This window comes from Amblyomma maculatum, chromosome 7, assembly GCF_055883805.1.
Source record: "Amblyomma maculatum isolate TAMU_Amacu chromosome 7, ASM5588380v1, whole genome shotgun sequence".
In the NCBI taxonomy this organism is placed as follows: Eukaryota; Metazoa; Arthropoda; class Arachnida; order Ixodida; family Ixodidae; genus Amblyomma; species Amblyomma maculatum.
The window spans coordinates 140,273,154-140,296,848 of NC_139350.1; the positions used below are offsets into that span (position 1 = coordinate 140,273,154).

Below are 23,695 nucleotides of genomic sequence, written 5' to 3' on the forward strand. Positions count from 1 at the left end.
ATATCATTAATGGCAAGGAAGTAAAAATCGATAGGGGCAAATGGAACCTCGCTGAAGGATGTATACCGAAGGTTTTCCCTGACAAGCGCTCATTTGTCCCTGGAGTGCTCAAGCACCCTTCAAGCTCCCTGACTGAACTGGTGACTGGCATCAAGTCAGTGGTCGAGCGACAAACTAAGACAGAAAAAGTTTTTGGAAATCTGTTCTGTGCCTGCTTTTGAGCAGGAAGCTACCCCAAATAGGTTGTAGCCTGCACAGTTCACTGTGCAAGTGGTGAAGTTTTATTTGGCAATGCGGATGCATTTTTACACACGATTCCTATCCGAGAGGAGCAATATGTGAGTAGTCAGGTTAAAAATGCAAGGAAGAAGTCTCGCCTGCTGTAATTTGTGCATTCAGTAAAGTGTGAAAAAGTGCTGTGAATAAAATGTAAAATTACATTTACTTGTGTGTCTATCTGTAGCCCACTGCGTGAAAGGTCGCAAAAAAAAAAAAAGTACTTGCGACGCGGGCGCAGTCGATAAACCCACTGTTGGAAATCCCAAAAAGACTAAATTTTATTGTCTCGAGTTGTTGGCGTCTAACCTCCTGTGTAAGCTCTCTTCTCTTGCTGGAAGAAAGAAACCGACAACTCAAGAAGCAGAAGTTCGCTCTTTTCGCGGCACAGATTGCACGCGGCGCTCGGTTAAAAGTCACATGCATGCTTATTGACGAAATGAATGCAATGCGCAAAATTCGCTTATTCCGTTAAACTGCACCATAGACAATGCGGCTCTTTTCTGCAAAAGCGCTGGTATTTTTATTTTTTGTTAAACATATGCACATGCATGCGGTTGAGCAGAAACTGCAGAAACATACTTCGAACTGACGATGAACCTTGCAATGATCATATCTCTAACATTATTGCACGTTTCTCATATGCCACTTCGGGGAAGAAACTAGCAAAACAACTTTCCTAAAAAAACAAAACAGTAGCGTTGCCTGAGCAGCGCTCACCTATATCGCTCGAGTTGCTGCAGTAAAGTTTTGCAGCATGCTCGCCACACACGGTTCAGATTTGATTGGTGACTGTGAGTAATTAACGATAAGTACGGCATTTAGGACACCAAGTAATTTAACATTCCCGAATGCTACATGCTACGCTGAACGGCCGGGCCAGCAGCGTTTGTTAGTGTTTGATTGTGCTTCGACAGCGGCCAAGCAGCGGCTAGATAGAGCCTGTTTCGACGGCAGCGCCACCTCGCGTTAAAATTGACGCGCCGCTTCAGCAGCATGGAGAACCCAGAGAGTTTGGCAACTGATCTTAGTTCTATTAGCGTTGGTACCAAGTGCGTTAAAAGACCGCATTAAGTCTGAAGTGGTGGCTTGTCAAGTCGAAGCAGCGTAGGTACCTTTGCGGACGACCTGCACGTTTTTTTCAGTTTGAGAGGCTGTTGCTACATTGCTCGGCGAGTTTTCACCGATATCACATGAAATGACATTGCTTACATTGTACCGCTGATTCTTTTCGTATCACATGTACACCACTTTGCTGACAACTAATTTGTCATACTTGAGGTACACTTTATCCTTGGGCTTCTTAACATCTTTAACTGTAGCCCAGAGCAGCTTTCTTATTTTACGTAACCTACTTGAAAAGTCCTCTGAAATGTACATTTGAGTACCTTTCAGTATTGAAGCATCTCTGAGAACCTCCACCCTTTCAGTGAAATCAGAAAACCTGATAATCACGGGACGCTTTTCATTTCCAGCTTTTTTCCCCAAGCGGTGCACCTTCTCCAAACTCCCTACTTTGATTTCAAGCTTACTTTCAAAGATATCTGTTAGGACATGTTCCCTAAGGTCCTCTACTGTTTCGGTTTCTGCCTCTGCAATTCCAATAAATTAGCAGGTTGTTTCAATGGGAGTAATTTTTGAGGTAGTCCACCTTTGTTAACGAAACTACTGCTTCATTCAATCCTGCCATGACTTCCTCACAGGCTTCCACTCTTTGAGTCGTTTACGATAGTATTTCCAGTTTGCTTTCAATCGCAGCCAGCCTCTAATTGTCTTGATATATGCATGTTTTTCTCCGATAGACTGCAGTTCACGTGAAGAAGCCTTTTGATTCTTGATGATGTGCTGAAGTTTCTCTGTAATACGTGGGCCTGGAATAAACTCGGCGTTTCCGCTAAGCAAAAGTGGAAGTAAACAAATGAGTCAAGACACTCTGTGAAATTTTGAGGCAAGACACCTATTTCTTGTTATATTTGTTAATTTCTTGTTATAAACAGTTGCCATTGGTCTCCCTCAAGTTTCTGTAAACCTAGAAATCTAGAAAGACAATGGGAAAAAAAGCGTCTATATGTCAATGTGTGTGTGCATGTACACACACACACACGCACGCACGCACACACACACACACACACACACACACACACACACCATCGTCGTCGTCATCATCATCATCATCATCATCATCACTCCCCCTTTCACATGCTCTAACCACGCTGGGGTGGCTCAGTGGTTACGGCATTCGACTACTGTGCCCAAGGATGTGGGATCGAATCCCAGCCTCGGCAGCCTCTTTTTGATGGAGGCGAAAAGCAAGGCGCCCATGTACTGTGCGATGTCACTGCAAAGTAAAAAACCTCAGGTGGTCAAAATTTTCGGAGTCTTCCACTGCGGTGTCTCTCATAACCTGAGTTGCTTTGGGACGTTAAACCCCACAAGCCAAGTTATATGCTCCAGAACTAGACAAAAACACAGGGCTCCTACTGGCTTGGATCCGGCTTCACAAATTTAAAGAAATTTCCTGTCTAAACCACAAATTCTGCCCTTGTTATTAGCATCATTGGGTGACCAAAGTAGATATGGCAGCTCTACTCTGGCAGTACATGGCAGTACACGGGCGCCTTGCTTTTCGCCTCCATCGAAAAGAGGCTGCCGAGGCTGGGATTCGATCCCACATCTTTGGGCACAGTAGTTGAACGCCGTAAGTAGAGCTGCCATATGGCAGCTCTACTGCTTGAGGTGCAACTTGGGATTTTGCCATGCTGGGGCCAAATGACCTTGACCTGACCTTGAGATATTCACTGAAAAGTGAAGAAAGGGCAATATTATTTGTTCAAACTCTACCCATTTAATGAATGGTGAAGTAGCAAATATCAATAAGCATTTGGAGAACCAGAACTGGGAGCATTAGCAACCATAATTACTGCATGAGTGAGGTACATATCAGTCAGCATTAGATTTTGTAGTGTAATTTTTGTTTTTGGGGGTCAAGTTGGGCAAAAGGTAAAAAAAATGAATTCTTGTTATTTTGATTCATTTTGCAATAACGAACCAATGAAGTTGAAACTGGTTCAAAGTTTCTTCCTTTGGTCCGGCAGAAATCGTCTTGGTGGAATGTTTGTACCACACCACACTACAGACAGAAGGTTGAAAACCCTGCTTTCAAGGTACATTTTTCCTCCATGACTTAGATTGCTTAAAGGGCCACCAATTCACCTGTCTGTCCGAGAAGGTGCCAGGCTCCAGTTTTCTAAAGCTCTGATGGGGCCGTACACACTCAAGCAAATGTCGTCAGAAGCGCTAGATAGACTAGTCCATGAAGGGGGTTATCTCCAGTGACGTCTTTAGAATGGACCGCACCCATCGGGCCCATAGTAGAGAAGGTGGGCGGCTACGGTTGTGGGGTGACTTCCGTCTCACGGGGAATTTGCGACTCTGATGGGGCAATATCCGTTTCCACGGGCTGATATTTTTGCGAATCTCAACGGCAGAGAAGTTTTCAGCACCTTGGACTTGTATAACACGTACAATCAGCTGCTCCTGGACAAAGACTCGAAGAAGCTAGCTGTTCTGAACACACACAAGGGCCTATACTGCTTCAACAGGCTAGCTTTTGGAGTGTCTTCTGTGCCAGCAATCTTCCAGTGTTTCAGGGAAGCAGTGTTTAGTGGGATTGGATGACATTTTTGTGGCTGAAAAGGTGAAAGACTGCACAGTCTGCACAGTCCTACAGCCCATGTGCCGTGCGGTGTCAGTGCACGTTAAGGAACCCCAGGTGGTTGAAATTTTCGGAGTCCTCCACTACGGCGTCTCTCAAAGCCCGAGTTGCTTTGGGACATTAAAACCCCACAAACCAACACAGTCCTACAGCAAGTGCTACAACATCTCGGGGAACACTGCCTGTATCTAAAGCCTGAGAAATGCAAGTTCAGTCAAAAGCAAGTTACGTTCTCGGGCACTGCATTGATAGCAACGGCTTAAAGTCTAAAAGCGATAGCATAACAGCATTGTTCGATGCCCTACGATCCACTTCAGTAAGTGAGCTGAGTTTTTTTTAACCTTTTAAATTACCACTGCAAGTTCTTGTCACAGGTGTCAACTCTACTGCCACCCTTACACGTGTTGTTGACGAAAGCCGTGAAGTGGTTCTGGGGCAAACAGCAGCAGATGGCTTTCGAAGCAGCTAAGAAGGCAGTGAAGAATGCAAAACTTCTAGTGCATTTCGACCTAAACAGGCCCCTTCGTTTAGAGTGTGATGTGCCAGCAGTGGGTCTGGGAGCTGCATTGTCGCATCGAGTCGGCGGTGCGGATTGCCCCATAGGATTCAGATCACGAGCGCTAACAAAAGCTGAGAACTATTCTCAGCTAGAAAAGGAGGTGCTGGCTGTCATGTTTGACATAACCGATTTAGACTACCTTCATGGAAACCACTTCGAACTGGTAACAGACCACAAACCATTGACAGGACTGTTCAGCCTGGACAAGGTGATTCCGCTGATGGCCGCTGCCCGTATTCAGCGTTGGGCCCTGCTCTTTGGAGGATATTGGTATAGCCTGTCATACCGTAAGAGGTCCGAAAACGTGAATGCCAATGCCTTCAGCCGTCTCCCTCTCCCTATTTTGCAGGAGCAGCCTAACGAACAGGAAGGTGTGTCTGGGTATGTCTTATATACTGAGGCTGTGAATGCGGCACCCATCAGTGCTAAAAAGTTGGCAGCCCTAACCATCCGTGTCCCTTACAGCAAGTGCGGAAATGGATGCTGTATGGGTGGCCGACCTATCTGGCAGAGACAGAGGGGTGGTTCCAACCATTCTTAAAAAGAGTGAGTTGACTGTTAGTCATGACCTCAATTACTAGGGGCATAAAATAGTCATGCCATCAGTGTCTGCTGCAGGTCTGCTGAGGCTCCTCCATGAAACGCGCCAAGAAATGGCTGTGATGAAAAACCTTGCGCGAATCATTTTCTGGTACCCAGGGCTGGATGCAGATATCAAGAGAGTAGTACGCAAATGTGATTCATGTGCACAAGCCAGTGTGATGCCTCTGGCACAGGTACCGGCACCATGGCCAGAAAGAGGCCAGAAGTGGTCTCGTTTGTACACTGACTTCGCAGGCCCCATCAAAGGACACATGCTGCTAGTGGTGGTGGATGCCGAAACCAAGTGGCTAGAAGCCATACCAATGAGAAACACGACATCAGAGTCCACTGCGGAAGCATTGAGAGTCATATTTACCAGGTTCAGTCTGCCCCATACACTGGTTTCAGATAATGGGCTACAATTTGTCTCTGCAGTGTTCAAGAACTTCGTAAGAATGAATAGGACCAACCATGTGACAACTGCCCCTTACCACCCGCAGTCAAATGGCCTGGTTGAACACGCGGTGCTCACGATCAAGGAAGGCCTTCAAAAAGCTCAGGGGGACAGTCTCTTTACCCACCTGAGTTGGTTTTTATTCTACCACCGACCGACGCCTATAAGGGTCTCCATCCGAGCTGCTGTTGGATTACCGGCTCCGGACCAGACTGGACTGTTGCCTTCAGAGTGCAGCCAGTGAACCACAAAATGAAAGACTTGCATCTACCATGCCATTCTTTGCAGGACAGCCGGTGTGGCTCAGTAGTTTTCACCACCGGCCCAGGTGGTTGCCTGGAGCGGTCGTATGCACACAAGGGACTAGGATGGAAACTGTGTCTTTGCCGAATGCCGAGCAATGTTGTCATGTGGATCAACTGCTACCGCACAAACCCAAGGGCTCTGATACGATGCCGCTAACTTGTGCCACAGCACCCGACACCTCTAACCAAACCTTGCCCGAGCCAGACAACATTGCAAACCTCGCTCCAATGGAGTCCCCTCTCAATGAGCCCCCGCTGCTTCATCGGTCCTCCAGGCAACGACGTCTACCTGAAAGACTCAATTTGTAAAAGGGGGAGATTTACTGTGTCATGCAAGCATGTCGTCATCCGCCCGCAGTCAGGCAGCAAGTTCTGCGACATGTAAGCAACGTCATTGCGACGTCACTATGAGAGCATATAGAAACGACTCTCATGAAATAAAACCTGATCATTCTGCTTGTGTTAGCGAGAGGTTCAATCGAAACACAACAGCACGTGCCACTGCTTTCGCTCTAGTCTAGGTTGATTAACTCTATGGTTGTTCTAGTTACGTTGCCAGGCGTCTACACTTCAGCACCGAACTTTTCGGCACGGTATTTACTGCCCATCAGAGCTTGCCAGTCTTTTTGTGCATGGTCCAAAATGAACTTTGTTGTACAACAGTACAGTGCCTAGAATATGCTGGATAATTTGCCTATTAAGGGGGTTAAGGTGGTGCTGAGAGCAATGGTGCCAGCGGCTGCCCTATAGGCGCACTGCAACTGGGAGTGTGCAAAAAGGGAACAAAAAGGGGTGTTAAATACTGTCACCAGTTTTGCAATAGTTATTAGATTATTCTGCTTTTCATAATTGAAAGACAAACATGTTTTGCAATTTGCGTTTTTGCAGGAAATCATCAATTTTTAATCTTTACATTTTTCAACAATTCCTGCAATTTCATTGTTGCTGGTAATGCATGTAGATTTACTGAACATTAGTAATTATGAGGTGACTAAATGATTGGTGTGATTTCTGAGCAGCCTCATGTGATTAGGTTGAAACCTCATTAGGTTACACACCTCTGCAAAGAACTGCAATTTTTTTTGCAACAAAAGCTAGAACAGCTGTCACAAAATGTCATGTTTCCTGCTACAAGGCTTGAAACTGCTGCTACAAATTATAATTTCACCTGTTACAAATGCTGCTGCAAGAAGCCTGTGGTCAGTTCCACCACTGAACTTCGCAAGTGTATTAGAGTGGAGAATCTGCCTGTTCTCAAGTCTGTGCAGTCAGATGGTGGCAGTGATGGCATCTTAGCTGCATTATACATGTGTTTTTCAAGAGCAGCTTGTCCACCGTGTTTTGGCTTGGCTCTCATTGGACTTTCTAATTCATTGGCTGTCCAGGTTGGCGCCAACATGAGTGACAACCGCCTGCACTGGCTATCTCTGCGCCCCGTGTATGGTATGGTCTGGCTGCACGTTGATGAGCGGCAGTTGGTGCTTGTGGCGAGCGACACCATCAGGCCCTACCTGCTCTCCCTCCCATCTCAAGCCGTGTCTACAGTGGTGGCACCTTCAGGTTTCCACGGATGCCTCTCTGGAGGTGCCAACCTGCCCCTGGCCGCTGCCCGCTCTGATGGGAGCCCTCCATCTTTGGGAGCTTGCCCTCTTCTGGACACACATCACTGCAGTGAGTGAAACATGTCGAGCATACATTTCTCGCATCTCCTGCACCTTCTGTTTTTTTTATTGCGAAGCAATACTACTCTAGGTTTCGAGCCTTTAGCGTAGCGCGGCCAGTAGCCACGTCTTACCCACGTGACGCTGTGACGTTACACCCCACGTGGGCTGGCAGGAGCTGCCAACTTGAGTCTCTCGTTTTACATGGGACGGTTATGTCAGAATCAGCCTGCTAAGGCCCTGGCATTCACGTCACCCCTATAGGCTATTAAGTTCATACGGCTTGGTTAAAGCGGGGCTTTATATGTGGGCTGAGGGAGAAGAAAAGGAGAACAACAACACTCGGTCACCCGCAGCTAATGCTTTCGCTCAATATTTGGTTTAGCAGCGTCGAACCCTTGTAATTTTTTCTCCAGATGATACGGGGGGAATTGGGAAGCTTGGCCTTGTCCTGGCTTACTTGGAAAGATGACTCGTATCAGCAGCCCCCTATAGTTTGAGTTCTCACATTCATGCTATAGAGTGGTCCATGCTCATGGGGTGTGCACCTTTATGAAAATACGACTCTTGTATGTCTACAACAGGCTCACTAGAAGACTTGTTCAGGCAGGAGCACACAGTTTAAAACTTGTCTAGCTAACTCCCACATGCTTGGGTATGCTTAGAGGGCTTGAATTGCTTATTTGTCATAAATGTATGTTTTATGACTGACCCTCTAATGTAAGCAGCTCAGTCATTGCCCAGAAATTTCTCAATTTCACCCATTGGCCCAGTCCATGTAGGTCATTTTGGAAAGGGTATATTATGCGCTCAAGGGGTATGTGCCAGCCAGGCTGCCACACTAGCAACACTTTTTGACACATATTTAATGCTTATGAATATAGTTTACAACATCTGGATGCAGCATGGAAAATGTAAAAAAGTGATCCACCTCTTTTTTTTTTTATATGGTTACTCAAGATTCTCGAGGTTCTGTGCTTTATTAAGTTTGTGTTGTAATATTTCCTTATCTGTGGGAGATATATTTGTAACATTTCTATTATTTAGTAGATACGTTTGTGTACAATGCATCATGAAATGTTTGCTGTTACAGCTCATTTCCTTGAATTAAAAACCTCCAAAGTTGCGAATAAAAAGTCGCCTAATGCCAAGTTTTTTATTCTTTAGAAGAAAAAATAACATCTGACAATTACCAAAATGTTTAGCACTTACTGTGATGGCTGCAGATTTCCTGTGAAATTTTCAAGCATCCCACCTAATTTGTTTCCAGTTATTCGCAATCAAATTTGGCAAAAACAGTAGTGCCCTTAAATGCGGGAAACTCTTCTCTTTGTTACTGACTTTCTTGTTTCAAAACATTTTTTGGGGGTGAAAATAATTGCAGATCCCTTTTCTCGAATTCCTTTTCCAGTTTTTCCTTACCTGGCGTAATGTTGCTTTCACAACAAAAATGAAACTTTACGATTTGATTAGAGGCAGTGCTTCCACTTTGATTATTCTCAACCAGACAGGCAGTTCTCTCATTTTAAAGTTTTCAGTCTTCTTTGCTTTGTTCCTGCTGGTAAAAAATGGAGGGAGCTATACTGTGTTGAAATGTGTCTGCTTAGCAGTTAGCTACATGCTGATTTGGAGGAAGGAGCTTGCACATGACATGAGCTTGCACGTGAGATGCTCAGTTTACCTTGATGTGGTTTTTCTTTTGCAGAGGGCTACCGGGTGGACCCTTGCTTCGACTACCCATGTTGGCACAGCGGTCGGTGTGTGGTAGAATCTGGAGCTCCGAGGTGCATCTGTACGGCTAGGTACTCCGGCAGCCACTGCGAGGCTGACCAAGGCAAGCTACTCGCTCTCGGTGCCCCTTTACGTGCAGTCTGTGTACTATAGCCACTAATGCTATCTGTGGTAATATGTGGGGGTCACTATTTTGGGGAAACATTTTTAAAAATGTAAAAATGCTTTCTTGGCCTCCCTCCACTTCACACATTTTGAGTGCACAAAAATTGTCCCAATTTTGTGTTATCCGTTGGTTCATTGCTGCTTCAGTACAGGTTCCTAAAGTTGTGCTGTAGTGAATGGCACAACTTCTTGGCAACATTCCGGCTACACTAATGCCCCTATCACACAGGCATGGCTGAACACCTGTCAACTCCCTTCACCCAAGGTCATCTTTACCTCGAGGGAGATGCGTGCCATGTCACATGGTGATCCTTCAGGAAAGTAAGTTTAAGGAAGTTTGTAGCAAAAGGAGATCAGCCATCTACCTTCAAGGGTGAAGGGAGTACTCTCGTTTTTAATGCACTTTACTTCAGAGTCGCTAAATGAACTTTTTTTTCAGTTATTTTATTTTTGCTTTTAAATATTAGTTTTTATCGCATGAAATTAGTATTCCAGCTTGGCTAGTTGTTTTCAATTCTTACAATTGCATTATACTTTCGCTTCACTGCGCCTTTGTCACTTCTTTTGATCTCTTGCACGCACGCTCTCAGCTCGCCGTGGAGAAGGCGGACAGAACAGTAGCACAGTATGGTTATCACTCATTATACGACGAAAATTCACCAAAACATGAGCTCGCTGATAACCACTGTGGGCAGAACGACAAAAGAGAGCGGTGGTGGGGAAGCAGTCAAATGCCGCACATGGGGTCCAGCAGAGAGGACAAAATCTCTGTTTTGAACATGCTTGTTGTTTTCAGCAAATGTGTTTTATTTTTTTGCAACGATAGGTCTAGGTAATTGCATTTTGCGATTAAAAGACAAGTGTAAAAATATATCTGTCTTTCTGAGCATTTTGTTACCTGTACAAAATAAGCAGTGCCTAATGTTGCCCTGATGGCTTCCCTGAGAAGCTTGTTGCTGGCTATATGACACAGTAATGGCTCCTTTGAGGTGAAACTCCCTACAATTCTCTTGCGCTCCTTTAGGCGAAGAAAGTTCAGGATAGTTCTGAGTCGGCCGTGTGACAAGTATATAAGACCTATATGTCAATGAGTCACAGGAAGAATATAGTAGACTCCTGTTAAGATGAACTCCATGAAAACGATTTTCTGATAAGATGAACAGTGTGAGACTAATGGCCTGTTTCCCATAAGACTCGACGCAAAAAATATAAATACATTTGCTAAGATGAACAGTTTGTCAAGGCCTTTAGTTCAGATTAACTTTCACTGCAGCCATGAATCACGGTGACCTCATGCGGGTTGTGAAAAAGAAAAAGCAACAAACTGTGTAGTGCAGCACCTCCGCGAGATTGCTTTTGTGCCCCATTGCATTGGAAATTGGAGAAGTTTTTTTGGCTTCTCCCAAAAGTAGGTACCTCTAAACTTTAGAACAAAATTTTTTGGATTTTTGTTGGGTTTAGTGATGACACAGCGGCTGCACCCTTTTGTCAAACATTTGTTTGCTTGCCGTAGCAACAACGGTGATTGCTTGCTTGTCAACCTCATGGTTGGCCCTTTTTTTTTTCTTCCTTACAGGGCCCCTGTGCAAGCGTGACCCTTGGGTGAAGCAACCATGCACCAACGGGGGCACCTGTGTGGAGGATTGGCGGGGCAACAGCACGCGGTGCCAGTGCAAAGGTCCCTGGACCGGCAGTGCATGTCAGGAGCCTGCGCCTGATGCTCAGTGTGAGCAGCTAGGGCAGCAGTGCCAGAATGGTGGCACTTGCATGACTGGCAGTGGCCCAGGTCGCACTTTTTGCCTGTGTCTGTCAGGTAGGTTCGCCAGCAAAAAGAGCATGTTGGTGGCATGAACAGTGTGAAACACATTTAGAGGACTCGAAACAGAGTGGCAGTGTGCACTTGGTATGGGAGTGGGCCTCTTGCAATGGAACTGAGGTCGGGGAGGGGGTTTGCTTTTAATGCAGTCACATTAAAGGCCCAGTTCTGCAGAAAACTCAGCATTGTTGCTGTAGTGATTGCAAAAAACCCCAATCATGCCTCTGGTAGGCATTAACTGGCAGGGGACGTGACGAGCACTGAGTGGTCGACAGGTTGTTTGACATCATGAGACCAACTGACATTGCCAGCTGCCTACTCAGGCAGCTAGTCTGAGTGGGAGGGTGAGGTGGGAATCAAACTCTACTGGACTCTTGGATTCAGTTGGACATGGTACTGCTAAGCTATGCAAGCACGTTTGCTTGGCTTGGTTAAAGCAGGGCTTAACTCTGTCTTTACCATGAAAAAAAATACTGCTGTTTTTCATATTTTTCTTATGTTTCTGACAAACTTCCTTGCCGCAAATTATCAGGGAGATAAAAATAGGTAAAACACATACCAGTGATGAAAATAGAATGCACATTCGAAAAACATTTAACACAAATACTCCATGTGAATATTGAAAAAAAATGAGAAGCTCAAAATTATTTGTTTGGAAACAAACAATTTGAATTTACAAGATAAGAAGAAAATTAGCAAAATAATTCTGGACAAATACAAAATGCTTGAAATTTTTATTGAAACTTGGCAGCAAAATCTTAAAATTATATAACACAAATGTATCTCGAGGTAGAATTTTTTCCTCTCACTATTGAAACAGGGTAATTTCAGCCTTTGATTCTAAATAAATTTTACTCACCAAGAAAAAAGATTAAACGCAAAAATCTTTATTTCAGTAAAGTTTGATAATGATGATTTAAGGCATTCTCTGTTTTAGCTAAGGTTGCTTTGAAGAACGGCGGAAAAAAATGACAGAAACAAAGTCTAGCCACTCTAACATTTGTGACAAGTTTGAAACAAAAATTTAAAACAAAATACGATGAAATCAAATAAAATGTGCAGATCTTTTCATTTACTAAAAGCGTCTTTACATTAAGGGGAGACCCGGGTGTTTGAAGACGAAAAATAGTCAAACATTTTTTTTTTTTCAAGTATTTTTTATCACAATCTAAAGCTCTAAAGAAGTTACTGCTAAAATAATAATGTATTCTGATGCGTATTTATCAAGATATTAGCGAATAAAGTCAGTAATGGGACCGTTCTGGCTCATAAAAATGCCCCTGGAATCGCGAATTTCAACGTCACCCGCCGCGCTAACGGCTCCACGCAGTGCGGCCATTTTGGTCTCGTTTGAAAGCTGCAGTCTTTTACAGTCCGTTTTTAGCAGGATAATTTTTTCTGACCAGCAACCATGGCAGTATACGCCTTCAAAAACATAGTAAAAAAACGCACAGCATTGGTGGTTTCGCATCACGTGGGGCGAATGCAGGCTCCCGATTGGATGTTAGAAGCGTCGTCTGCCAGACAAAAGCGCGTCGGTCGCCATCTTGTCACGTCGCTCGCATAGCTGCCGAGCTGCCGATTGGTACGTAAGGCAACTTTCTTATTCTCGCTGCTATAGCTGGTGGATATAGAAAGTTCCGTACCGCGCACCGTTTTGGTAAGAAACGAAAAGGGCAGCCTCGAAAGCGTGACGAGCCAGTGATGTCAACGAACGCTCGAGCCCGCGTACCCGCGGCAGATGCGGACACATGTGTCGCGACTACCGCGCCTGTTGACGGGGGACAAACAGTGCGCGTTGACGCGGTGTGTCGTTCTCGCGACGAGATAGCGGCCACCATGGCCGATGAAGCAAAACTGTGCGCGTCGACGCGGTTTTTCGTTCTTTTGACGAGATAGCGGTCACCACAGCCGGTGAAGTAGGGCAAATAGTGCGCGTTGACACAGTGTTTCGTTCGCGTGACGAGATTGCAGCAGCTGAACGCCGGGCGTACGAGGAACAGCGCCGGTTGTCGTCAGTGTCTGCAACTCGCCGAAAGCACTTGCTTTTGCCTTCGTCCTCAGCTGAAGATCCGTGCGACACGACCAACGGAACGGAGTTCGTCGTGCTGAGTCTGGCGGAGGTGAACGATGTGCTTCAACAGCACGTGCGGTGCAAAGTGTGTGGCAGCCCAGTGGACATTTCGAAGAAAGGGCGACAGTATGGAATTGCAGTGAAGCTTGTTATGAGCTGTGATGTCTGTGGAGATCTTGGAGCCAGATGGAGTTCACCAAGGGCCGGGGATAATACGACCTGCAATCCCTTCGAGGTGAATTTGCTTGCAACTCGTGCTGTTATGAGCACTGGTAACGGCCAGACTGTGCTGAACGATGTGTTTTCTGCTCTGAATATCTCCCACCGTGGCATGCATAAAAAGACCTTCCAAGACTATGTAAAAAAAAAGCTTAATCCTGCAGCTCTGAAAGCAGCTGCACTCGTGACAGAGAAGTGCGCAGTAGCAGTAAAATCACTGTACTCGGATCTGCAATTTTCAAATCCAGGCAATATCGCCGTTTCTTTTGACGAAACTTGGCTAACTAGAGGGCACTTGTCACACATTTGTGTGGGAACTGTCATCGAGTTATTCACAGGATATGTGCTTGACTTTGTGATGCTATCGAATTTCTGCTTGGAATGCTGGCTCGGCCCCAAAGAAGAAGGGGATCAGCACGGAGAATGGTCAGCTAGCCACATCTGCCAAAAAAATACTTCGAGCAAACCTGGCCAAATGGAGGTAGAAGCTGCCAAGATTCTCTTTGGCCGGTCTGTCGAAAAGCTTGGACTTCGGTACACAACAATGTTGTGTGATGGAGACAGTCGAGCTTTTAATTGCCTCCAGGAAGAAAGAGTCTATGGCTATTTGAGCATAGAAAAAGAAGATTGTGTGAACCATGTTCACAAACGGATAGGTGCAGCCCTTCGCAGTCTTCTGCTCAAAAACAAGGGAGAAGGAAAGCAGAGCCTCGGTGGCAAGGGGAAGCTGACCGGACACCTTGTGATGAAACTCTCCAACTACTATGGCATAGCATTGAAGGCACATCAAGGAAATATTGAGGAGATGCAGAATGCTGTGCTTGCCACATACTGCCACATTACCTCAACTGACAGAAGCCCGAACTACTCACGGTGCCCAATAGGTGAACAGTCTTGGTGCAGCTATAACAGGGCAGTGGCAAAGCAAGAAGCTCCACCAAAACACAAATACAACCTGCCTCCACATGTTGCACAAGCCTTGCTGCCAGTCTATACACGTCTCTCTGAAAGGAAACTTCTGGAGTGCTGTATGAGGGGGAAGACTCGGAACGCAAATGAGAGTCTGCATTCTGTCATTTGGTCACTTGTACAAAAAATCAGGCACACTTCGCTCTTCACAGTTGAAGCTGCTGTTGCTGAAGCAGTACTCAGGTTTAATTCGGGTAAACAGTGTGCCACTGAGGCAATTCTGACTGAGCTGAACCTCAATCGAGGTAGCACAGTGCTTCAGAGATGTGCTGAAAAAGACAAGCAGAAGCTCAAGGCTTCTGACAAGAAACATACAAGTGCCGAGAATTTTCGTCAGGCTATGAAGAGGATGCGAATCAAGGCAGATGACTGTGATTATGTTCCCGGAGGGTTTTAATACAAAGTGTGTCCGATTTCGTGCCCATGTTTGCAGTAAATAAGTGCGGGCTATGTTTTGAAACTTCTTTCTTCGTTTTCTCAAAAGTGATTGTTTTTTAGCACGGCATGCACTGTTGCCCAAGGTATCTCTTGATGTAGTGGTCGGATTTCAATACTTCTTGTTGCATATGAAAGTTTATACATCTTTCTGTGCAACCATAACGAAAAACTACTACTTCTTATTTGGCAAAATTTAATTAATTTAGTGCTTTCATAGAAAAAAGATTTTGACAATATTGTGCACTCCTTATGAAAGGTTACAACTTTAGAACTGCTGCTGCTAAAATTATGCTGATGATATAGTTGCACTCTAGGGTTACAGTAGAACAAGTACACAAAGTTTTTGCCAGTAATAATGTACAAATTATATAAAACATGGGCAGAATGTTGATTAAATAAACAATTAAAATCTTGAAATCTATTACAGATAGGCAAACATTGATTGCATATTTGTTTTTAGGATGCCAAATTACACTAGCCTCAAAAGTTTCATCTCTGTAAGTTAAATATTAACAAAATTTGGTCAAAGACCAGGGTCTCCCCTTAAAGCATTCAATGGTCATACTGCTGTCAACACACTGCTGGCAAACACACAAGTTTTGACAATGCGAAGATACAAAAGCAAACCTGCCTCTGCAGATTCGCAAAACTACCACATTTTGTGGATGTTTCACCACATAGTCCTTTCAGTTCCTGCAGGGAAGTAGCATCAATTAGCACCAGGGTGAATAAAGTTTGAAAAATCGAGCAATCTGTCTCAATGCGTCAAAAATTTCAGGTGCTCGTAGCACCCCAGTTCTATGGAGCATGTCGAGGTAGCCACGAGAAACTTTGAATAATCGAGCATCTGGAACTGAAATTTTTGGTCGGTGACTATAAATTAATGCCCGTTTGTGTTCAGGCATATTACATTTAGAACTACCCTGGGGAAAAGCAATTTCAAGAAGTGTGCTGCTTTGGCAAACCTTATGCTAACACTTCGTAGCAGCCAGGAGGCCTACTACGGAGTGTCAATCGAAAGTCGATTCTCGGAGTTATACTCTGCCAATACAAAATCGTTCTTTGCCATAACTGATTTTTTTTGCTGCAGCACTATAGATGACAAAAATGTTAATCATTACGTATTTTCATCAAGTGAACATGCTCCAAGGAAGAACAAACAAATGATAAGCAGAATTCAAAAAACACACGTGCAGCCGCCAACATTTTGGACTGTTGTTGCAAAGTTTCAATATTGGGATCAAAATCTGAGGGCGCAACAATGCCTCTTCTGAGCCGCTGCTGCTGATAGCATCCAAAAGCTCTGCTGCAAACACAACAACTTCACCTAAAACACGTAAGTTTTAAGAGGAGAAACACTTGCAGCTTATGCTAATTCAGAGGGGGATAGTGTACACGTGCTGTGAATAAACTGTACAATTAACGCTATATGGGATTGTTTTCCTGAATATTTATGGGGCAGAGGGAATATATTTAAGGGATTCCAACATTCCTTTACAGATAAATATTCCTGCTGGAAACTGCATTTAGTATTTACAGAATTTTCTTTGTTCTAACGATTCCTGTTTAATGGGGGTCTGTGTTACAAACATGTGCAATAATGTACAAGACATGGTCTCATCTGGAATTCAAATTTTGCTGAATTTTTATTGTCCTCTTTTGTGGTTCGGCAGGATATGCAGGTGTCCACTGTGAGCTGAACGTGGGCGAGTGTCAGCTGGGCCTGTGTCGCAATGGTGGTGTCTGCACTGAGGGTGCCATGGGGCCATTGTGCAACTGCCTCAACACAGGTGGGTGCCAAAGGAGGTCATCTTGCGCTATCATATCCTTTTCTTTTTTCTAGCATACTGGTTTCTGTTGAGCTCTGAAGAATGTAGGCTGTACCACACTATGGCATAATAGACCGGTTCCACAGGGTGCTAATTCGGCTTACTTGATTAAGTGGTTCACTTTGTGATAGCACTAAAGGCACACGAAATTAGTGTGTGATATATGGAAGGTGTTACTTATCCTAGCTGAAATGAAGTGTTGTAAATGGACGTGGGCACGACACATAATGTAGAGAATATATGAGCGATGATTCCTTAGGGTGACAGTGCAGATTCCAGAGAAGGCACAGATAGCAGGGAACAAACGAGGGTAGGGTAGGCTACTTAAGGGCTACCATTGAAAACTAACTTTTTATTTCTTGAGATACTTTAATGAATGAAATTTTCGGGGTAGGCTCATAGTAAACATTTGAAGAACTACAAAGTTTCATGTATCTGGGCCCGTTGGTTCTCAAGTTAGAGGAGTATATCAAGATGGTATATATAGGTCCCTAGGGGCAGGCCTGGAGAATTTGAAAAATGTGCTGGCACTGTGAAATTTGTTATGGTCATTCCTGGATAGTTGCCCCAGGGCAACACAATTCCCCTTTTTCAAATTTCCTCACTGAATAATTTTAGCACAGCCCCAAAATCAGTGTTATCAATCAGACCTGCATTAACCAAATTTTAATTGTTTGTCATTAATTCCAGACACAATATCCTGAAAAAATGAAATTGTCTTGCCCTCAGAAATTTATTGAGGTATGGAATAAAGGAAAACCTCATGAAAATCTGATAAGCGGTTCCCGAGATATGACTGTCCTAAGCGGCCACACTAGGCAAAAAAGTGATTCTGAGAAAACGGCCCTAGAAGGTTAAAAGAACACTAACTTTTTTCTTGGACAAGGACAAGCTCACAGAATAGACATTTGAATTACTATTAGGTTTCATAAAGCTGTGCACGCTGGTTCTCAAGTTACAGGAGTGTATTATATCGGTCACGTGGGTCCAGGCCTGCAGAATTTGCGAAATGTGTTGGCATTGTGAAATTCATTGTGGTAATTTCTGGTTAAGTACCACGGGGCAAGAAAGGGGGCTTTTTAAAATTTTCTTGTTTTCTAACTTCTACTGTAACAGATGCTAGGATGCTGCAAGCGTCGATGCAGTCGGCAGCGCGCCTTGTCATGAGAACAACCTTCGCTTCCATGCACTAAACACGCGTCACATCTCGAAGCATCGTGAGCGACTGCGCAACGGTTGCTCGAAACCGTTTAGGGGGCACGATGAGAGATTGTAAATATGGTGATCGCAAAAATGGCGAAAGGGAAGAGAACGCACCAAGTACAAAGACAGCCAACAACGAGGACAAAAAGCTGGAGCAGATGGCGGTGGGAGGCAGCCGGCGGAGACTAAGGCGTCAGCGGGCGCAGCAGCCTATAGCAGTTGCCCGCTCTCCTGCGCTGTCGCTTAGCTCGCGCTTTGCCCTATTGCAGCCTTCAATTCAAGCGCAGGAAACTCTAAAGTCGCCGCGAGGCTTCCATTCTGAAGCAAGCCACGCCTCGACCGCACCATCGTCGCCGCCGCCGAGGGTGGCAAAAGAAAGCGCAAGAATTTACAAACAAAATAAGACTGAGATGGCGGCGCTCAGTTCGGCGGGACAGGAATGATGTGCGCGTGAAGTTTGGGAATTTTATGCGCTTGCTCGCTGCTGCGCGGCTGCCGCCGTTTCTTATATAATTAATATCCAGTATTTCTACGTTGAGTTGAGCATTGATAATTTAGGAAGGGTAGTTCATAAGACATACTACCAGAATATATAATCTTCCAAAAATTGTCTGTTTCGCGATTTTTTAGGTTTCAAAGGTCACGTTCCCCCTTAATATAGGCTCTCATATAATGTGTAACTTGGGGAAAGAAATGACAGTTTTAATCCACATGTAATGTGAATAAAGAAAGTTCACTAAAAGCCTTTATTTGCACTGCATTATGCTTTAAACAGCGATTCCGTGGAGACCATTCATGGCATCTGTTTAGCGTCCAGTGTAAGGTGGCCAGGTATCTAAAAAAGCCTGGAAAACGCTACACCCAGGAAGATAAACCAATAATAACGCAGGGTTCTACTGTACTCCTTCAGCTCTTTGCTTAAACATGTATTCAAATTGTTCGCTTTAAGTGATGATGCAGAATGCCCAATTGGGAGCCATCGAGGCTGCTTCTGGACAAGCCGTGCCATTCAAAATGTTGCTCACAACTGTTTTTTTCGTCACCTAATGTATATTTTTAAATGTAGCACAAAAGCTGTCAGCACGGAGTGATCACATCTAGCATGACACCCAAAATGGCATCCTTGTCTTGGCAATGATCGATGGTACGGTTACTATTTTGCAGCATTATCACTTGACTTTATAGGTGCAAGCAACATCTTTGCATGAGGAGATGACATCTGTTCCTCTTATTTTAGTTCGCAGAGTGACGATTGCTCTTTTCAGCCTGGACAGTCAATAGCTGCCCATTTGTAGCTTTCATTTCCTCCATTGCCACAAAGTTTCACTGCATTCTGGACCTCTGTGTATGTTGTGGGCGTGTTTGAGCATTTCTGTGCAGCAAGCAGTGTAGAAAATTTTTTTGCTAGATAGCCTGTAGTCGACTTTGGCACTGCCCAATGCATTGTATACAAGCAAATGGATAGTTTTCTTTACTGACCTGGTAGTTAAGCACAAAGAGTTTTGTAACTTTGATTACTCATTCCTGACATAGTAACACACAAAACTTGCTGTATTTACCCGAATGTAAGGAGAGTTTTTTTTCATGATTTTTTACTCTCAAAGTCTACCCTTGCGTTATAATCGAAAAGTGCGATTCGGTTGGCTAAAACAGCGTTAGAGTGCAGCCATATGATTCCACCATCACTTGGCTTCGGTTTCCGCGGTTTTACAATATTAAGTTGGCAATATGGGTACCAGGGAAACCAAATCAGCCAAACCCCAATCCATTTAAAGTCAAAATGTTGCGCTTTTTCTCGTAAGCTCAGAATCGCGTCCCCTTGATCACGCACTTGTCACGTCTTTTGCAGTGGAAGAATGCCAGTGGCCTTGACTAAAGCCTAGACTCCTCGCCGGCACTTATCCTTCACAGTGCGACCAGGTAGCGGGAGTGCCCTTTCACCAGTAGCCTGCGTCGCATGTGAGGAGGCTTCACTGCTCGAGGCGCTGAACGCCAGTTGACGTGCTCACGTTTTGGGAGGATCAGAAGAACCGCCGCGTAAAAGAACACTATCTGAAATGCCACGCAACTGTGATCAGTTAGCTGGCTGGTGCGCGGCAGAGCCACTGAGCACTACTATCACGAGCTGGCGCAGACAGCGGCGCGTTTAGGTACAGTGGGATGAGGCCGTTTGTGTTTCGTTACATTTGCCAATGCGTGCATGTCAGAGTGCGCAGTCAACTGCGGAACATGTAGCTCAGGTTTGAGGAGTTCTATTTAGATGGTCGCTTATGGTAGCATGCAATCGTAACTGGACGCGACCTTACCGATGCGCGACCCGTAGCGCCCATCTGAATTTATAGCCTTACGTGGTAGTTAGCTGGGGCCGTGTCGACAGAAATACTATCCATATTTTCAAATTAACAAGTGTCGAATTAAGCACTGAGTTGCAAGTCTTGGAGGTTACGCAGAACAGACTGCAAACAGCTGCCGCCACATCCACCACCCTCCTACCCTCTGGCTCCGCCGGCCGCTTCACCGGTCATGGGTTAGGCTCTACCCACTCTTGCATGGTTTTATCTGGTTTTATGTCTGTCCCCGTTTCGAATGCGCACACTATGCCCCCTTATCATGCGGGTGTTTCTTTGGCCATATCCTGGACGACAGACCGCCCACGCGGTGCGGCGTAGTTCGATTATCCATAGTGGAACCGATTCACACTCGAATTAACAAGCTTTTTTGTACACAGACCTCTATGGAGCTTGGCCGGGGCAAGCTGTGTAGTTCGAATTATCCAGAAATTTGAATTTTTGAGGTTCGAATTAAAAAGCTTTTACTGTATTATTTTTTTTTCTGAATCATCATATGTTCCAGTTTTGTGTCTTTTATTAAACCGAAAATTTTATTAGCTTTGCTATTAATTGCTGCAATAACGAATAAGTTTAGAATTTATGGGTAGAAAAAGAAAAGTTTTCCTACACTATTCTGCAAAATGGCCCTGCAATAAGCAAAAGTTAAGGGGTTATCATCATCTTCCAAGAGTTCCTTTTTATATTTAGTCTTGCCACAAAAACTCGAGCACATTCAATATTCCACATTTTTTAAAGGTGACAAGCTCTTTGGAAATGCTGGTCCAAGCATCCATAATCTAGTTGCAACGCACAGCTGGAGAGGCCCATTTCAGCCACTTGAGACAGTAACTGTAGGATTTTCATACTTTATCCAGTTTGTATAAACAGCATGTGGCACAGTACTGATGCTTATAATTGCCTTCGTTATAAAAGCAGCCAAATACTACATTTGTATTTCCGACCACCTCATTCAAGATGCAATCTTCGTGCTTTCAGTTGCAAGGGTGTCGTGAGATTGCAAAGTCAACATGGCTAGAGGTCAAAATTTGATTAGCAGACTCCTCCACTAGATAACGCTTAACAGTAATGAATCTCAAAAGGTAGACTTGGGCTGCAAATTTTTTGGATTAGCTAATAATATGAGGCAAAAAATTATTATGGTAACACCTGAAACATTTTTCTTAAACCCTTGTTATAGACGGTTTCGTTATGGTACAAGTCATCTTTGGCAGTGCCTTTCGTGCTTTGAAATTGGCGCTTTTCAGGGATGCAGCAAAGATGGAGGGCTGAATAGCTAGCCTGAATTTTTTTTTAAAGTAAAAGCTTTATTAGCCTAATCGAAGAAACAAATATTGGGGCAATAATGTTGCCCCACTAGGCTGACTCTGACACTGAGATCGACAGTGAGATGCCTTCGCAGTGCAACATGCTTCGAGACTGGTGGTGCAGACAAAATCAGTCTACCAACCATCGGCGGCTGTTTGTTTACAAGGTCGACTGTTGAGCAAACACATTCTCGAAGCATGACGCCAATTTTATATGCTATGTCGACAAAGAAGAATACATTTAAGCACTTATAATTGCTGCACGGTATATACAGTCGAACCCGGATATATCGAACTCGAAGGGGATCGCGAAATAGTTCGATATATCGATAATTCGATATACAAAAATCGGCTTGTGACGGCACTTATGATGCCAAAAAACGATACCGCATGTGTCGCGTAATCAACCCACTCGCGTAATGAACCCACCCTTCATTTTTGCACCTGAGAATTTGAAAAAAAAAAAAAGCGTTAAGACCAGCTCGCTCACATGCAAGCGATTGAGCGATCTCAGTGACGAGCGGCAGCGACAGAGCGAAAAATTTTAAACTTGTTGGAACTCTGTCCCTCTTGCCGCTCGAGCCACCACGACAGCTCAATACAAGGCTTCTGTGTCGCTGCGGCAGAAATCGCGAGCGTTTTCGCTTGCATGTGGATGGCGCGCGTCACTCCGTTTCGGTCGTCGCATCCACAGCTCATTTCTTGGCAGCGTGCCCAGATGCTGCACAGCGATAACTTCAGGGCGCGTTTATCTTTTTATAGCTCCTCCGGTGGCGGGGAGCGAACTTGGCAGAATGCCCGTGATGGCTTGATTGCACAAGCCTGGTTCGATTTATCATGCCGCGCTTGGAGCGGGCGTCATGATCGCAGCAGCAGACCGCGTGCTTCCAATGATTCATACATGCAAAGATAAACGGCTCCCGCCAAAAAAAAAACCCTGCCGCCCGCCATATCTTATGCTACGTCGCGCGTACAGCACAACGATAAGAAAAGACTCTCGCAAAAAAAAAGCAAGAAAAGAAAAAGAAAAAAAAACAAACAGAGAGCTGCCGCTTCTTAACGTTCGCAGGCACCATAGCCACGTCAGCCGCTGCGCGCAGAGGGTTCGCAACACACGCTGGAGAAAGCGTCCGACGTCTGTCTGAAAACTGGCTGAGCTGGCTTGGCGCATGCGTAGCGCGTGCTGAAGGAGAGAGATAGCTCGGCAAAAGAATGGACAGACCCACGCACATGGCTTGCAAACATCATGTGTTGGCGCGCGGGAAACGATAACTGCAGATGCGAGCGCCTTTGGGGAATGGGCGCGGCGCTGTCCAGAACTGTCCCCTCTCATTCCTTCCGCACGTGGCTTGAAAACGTCACGCGGCAAACGGCCGAGGGTGATGCGATCGTCTTTGGGGAAAGCACACTTTCCAGTGCGTGGTGCGGAGTTCGATATATCGAACGACCGGTGAAATCGAGTTCGATATATGACGCGGCTTTCCTATACTTTTACATGGGATTTTCAAGGGGATATTCCGTGAGTTCGATACAACCAAAATTTGATATATCCGGGTTCGATATAGCCGGGTTCGACTGTATATTGCATATCCTCCAACTTGCCTGCGAGCGTGAACCGCAGAAATGGGCTAAAAGTACCTGGGGCTGTCACACCGCTTGTGAAATGTCAGCAGCAGCATTTTTTAGTCTGGACTAATATTATGCTGCTTTGTGAAGATCAGGAATATGAGACTTCAAGTGTGTATCATCAAGATTTGAAGAAGCTTCTTTGGGAAAGATATGCCATTACTCTGTAGGGCAAAATTTTTAACAGATAAATGGTCTGTAGTGCGCGTCGAAAGTACGACCAGCTTTTACCTGCATTAAGCACTATATCCTTCAGTGTTTTTCTTGAAGTCAGCCTCAAGCTGCCAATTCTCCTGCAATTCAGAAGTGTGTTTGTTACTCATAATGGGGGGGGGGGGTCTTTAGTTGCTATTGAGTTGTGTGCATCTCTACTTCATAAGTCAATTTCAAAGCTACGTTCATGATTCAAGGAATGGTT

The 23,695-nt window shown here is 44.8% G+C and overlaps 2 protein-coding genes across 2 annotated transcripts in view; both read left to right on the forward strand.

The window, feature by feature from the left end:
* Positions 1–23,695, forward strand: part of LOC146184876 (protein crumbs-like) — a 267,601-nt gene that overhangs the window by 133,259 nt on the left and 110,647 nt on the right. Inside the window, exons 3-6 of the mRNA XM_084609522.1 lie at positions 7,277–7,562; positions 9,258–9,386; positions 11,025–11,261; positions 16,638–16,754. Of these exons, the coding sequence (XP_084465648.1) occupies positions 7,277–7,562; positions 9,258–9,386; positions 11,025–11,261; positions 16,638–16,754 (769 nt within the window). The remainder of the gene's footprint in view (positions 1–7,276; positions 7,563–9,257; positions 9,387–11,024; positions 11,262–16,637; positions 16,755–23,695) is intronic.
* On the forward strand, positions 13,670–14,942 carry LOC146184877 (uncharacterized). Its single transcript, XM_084609554.1, has one exon. It carries the CDS (start codon positions 13,670–13,672, stop codon positions 14,921–14,923), a length of 1,254 nt encoding a protein of 417 aa, XP_084465680.1. The 3' UTR covers positions 14,924–14,942.

Excerpts from the sequence above, each read along its gene's own strand:
- LOC146184877 (XM_084609554.1), top strand. The coding sequence starts at position 13,670 with ATGCATAAAAAGACCTTCCAAGACTATGTAAAAAAAAAGCTTAATCCT.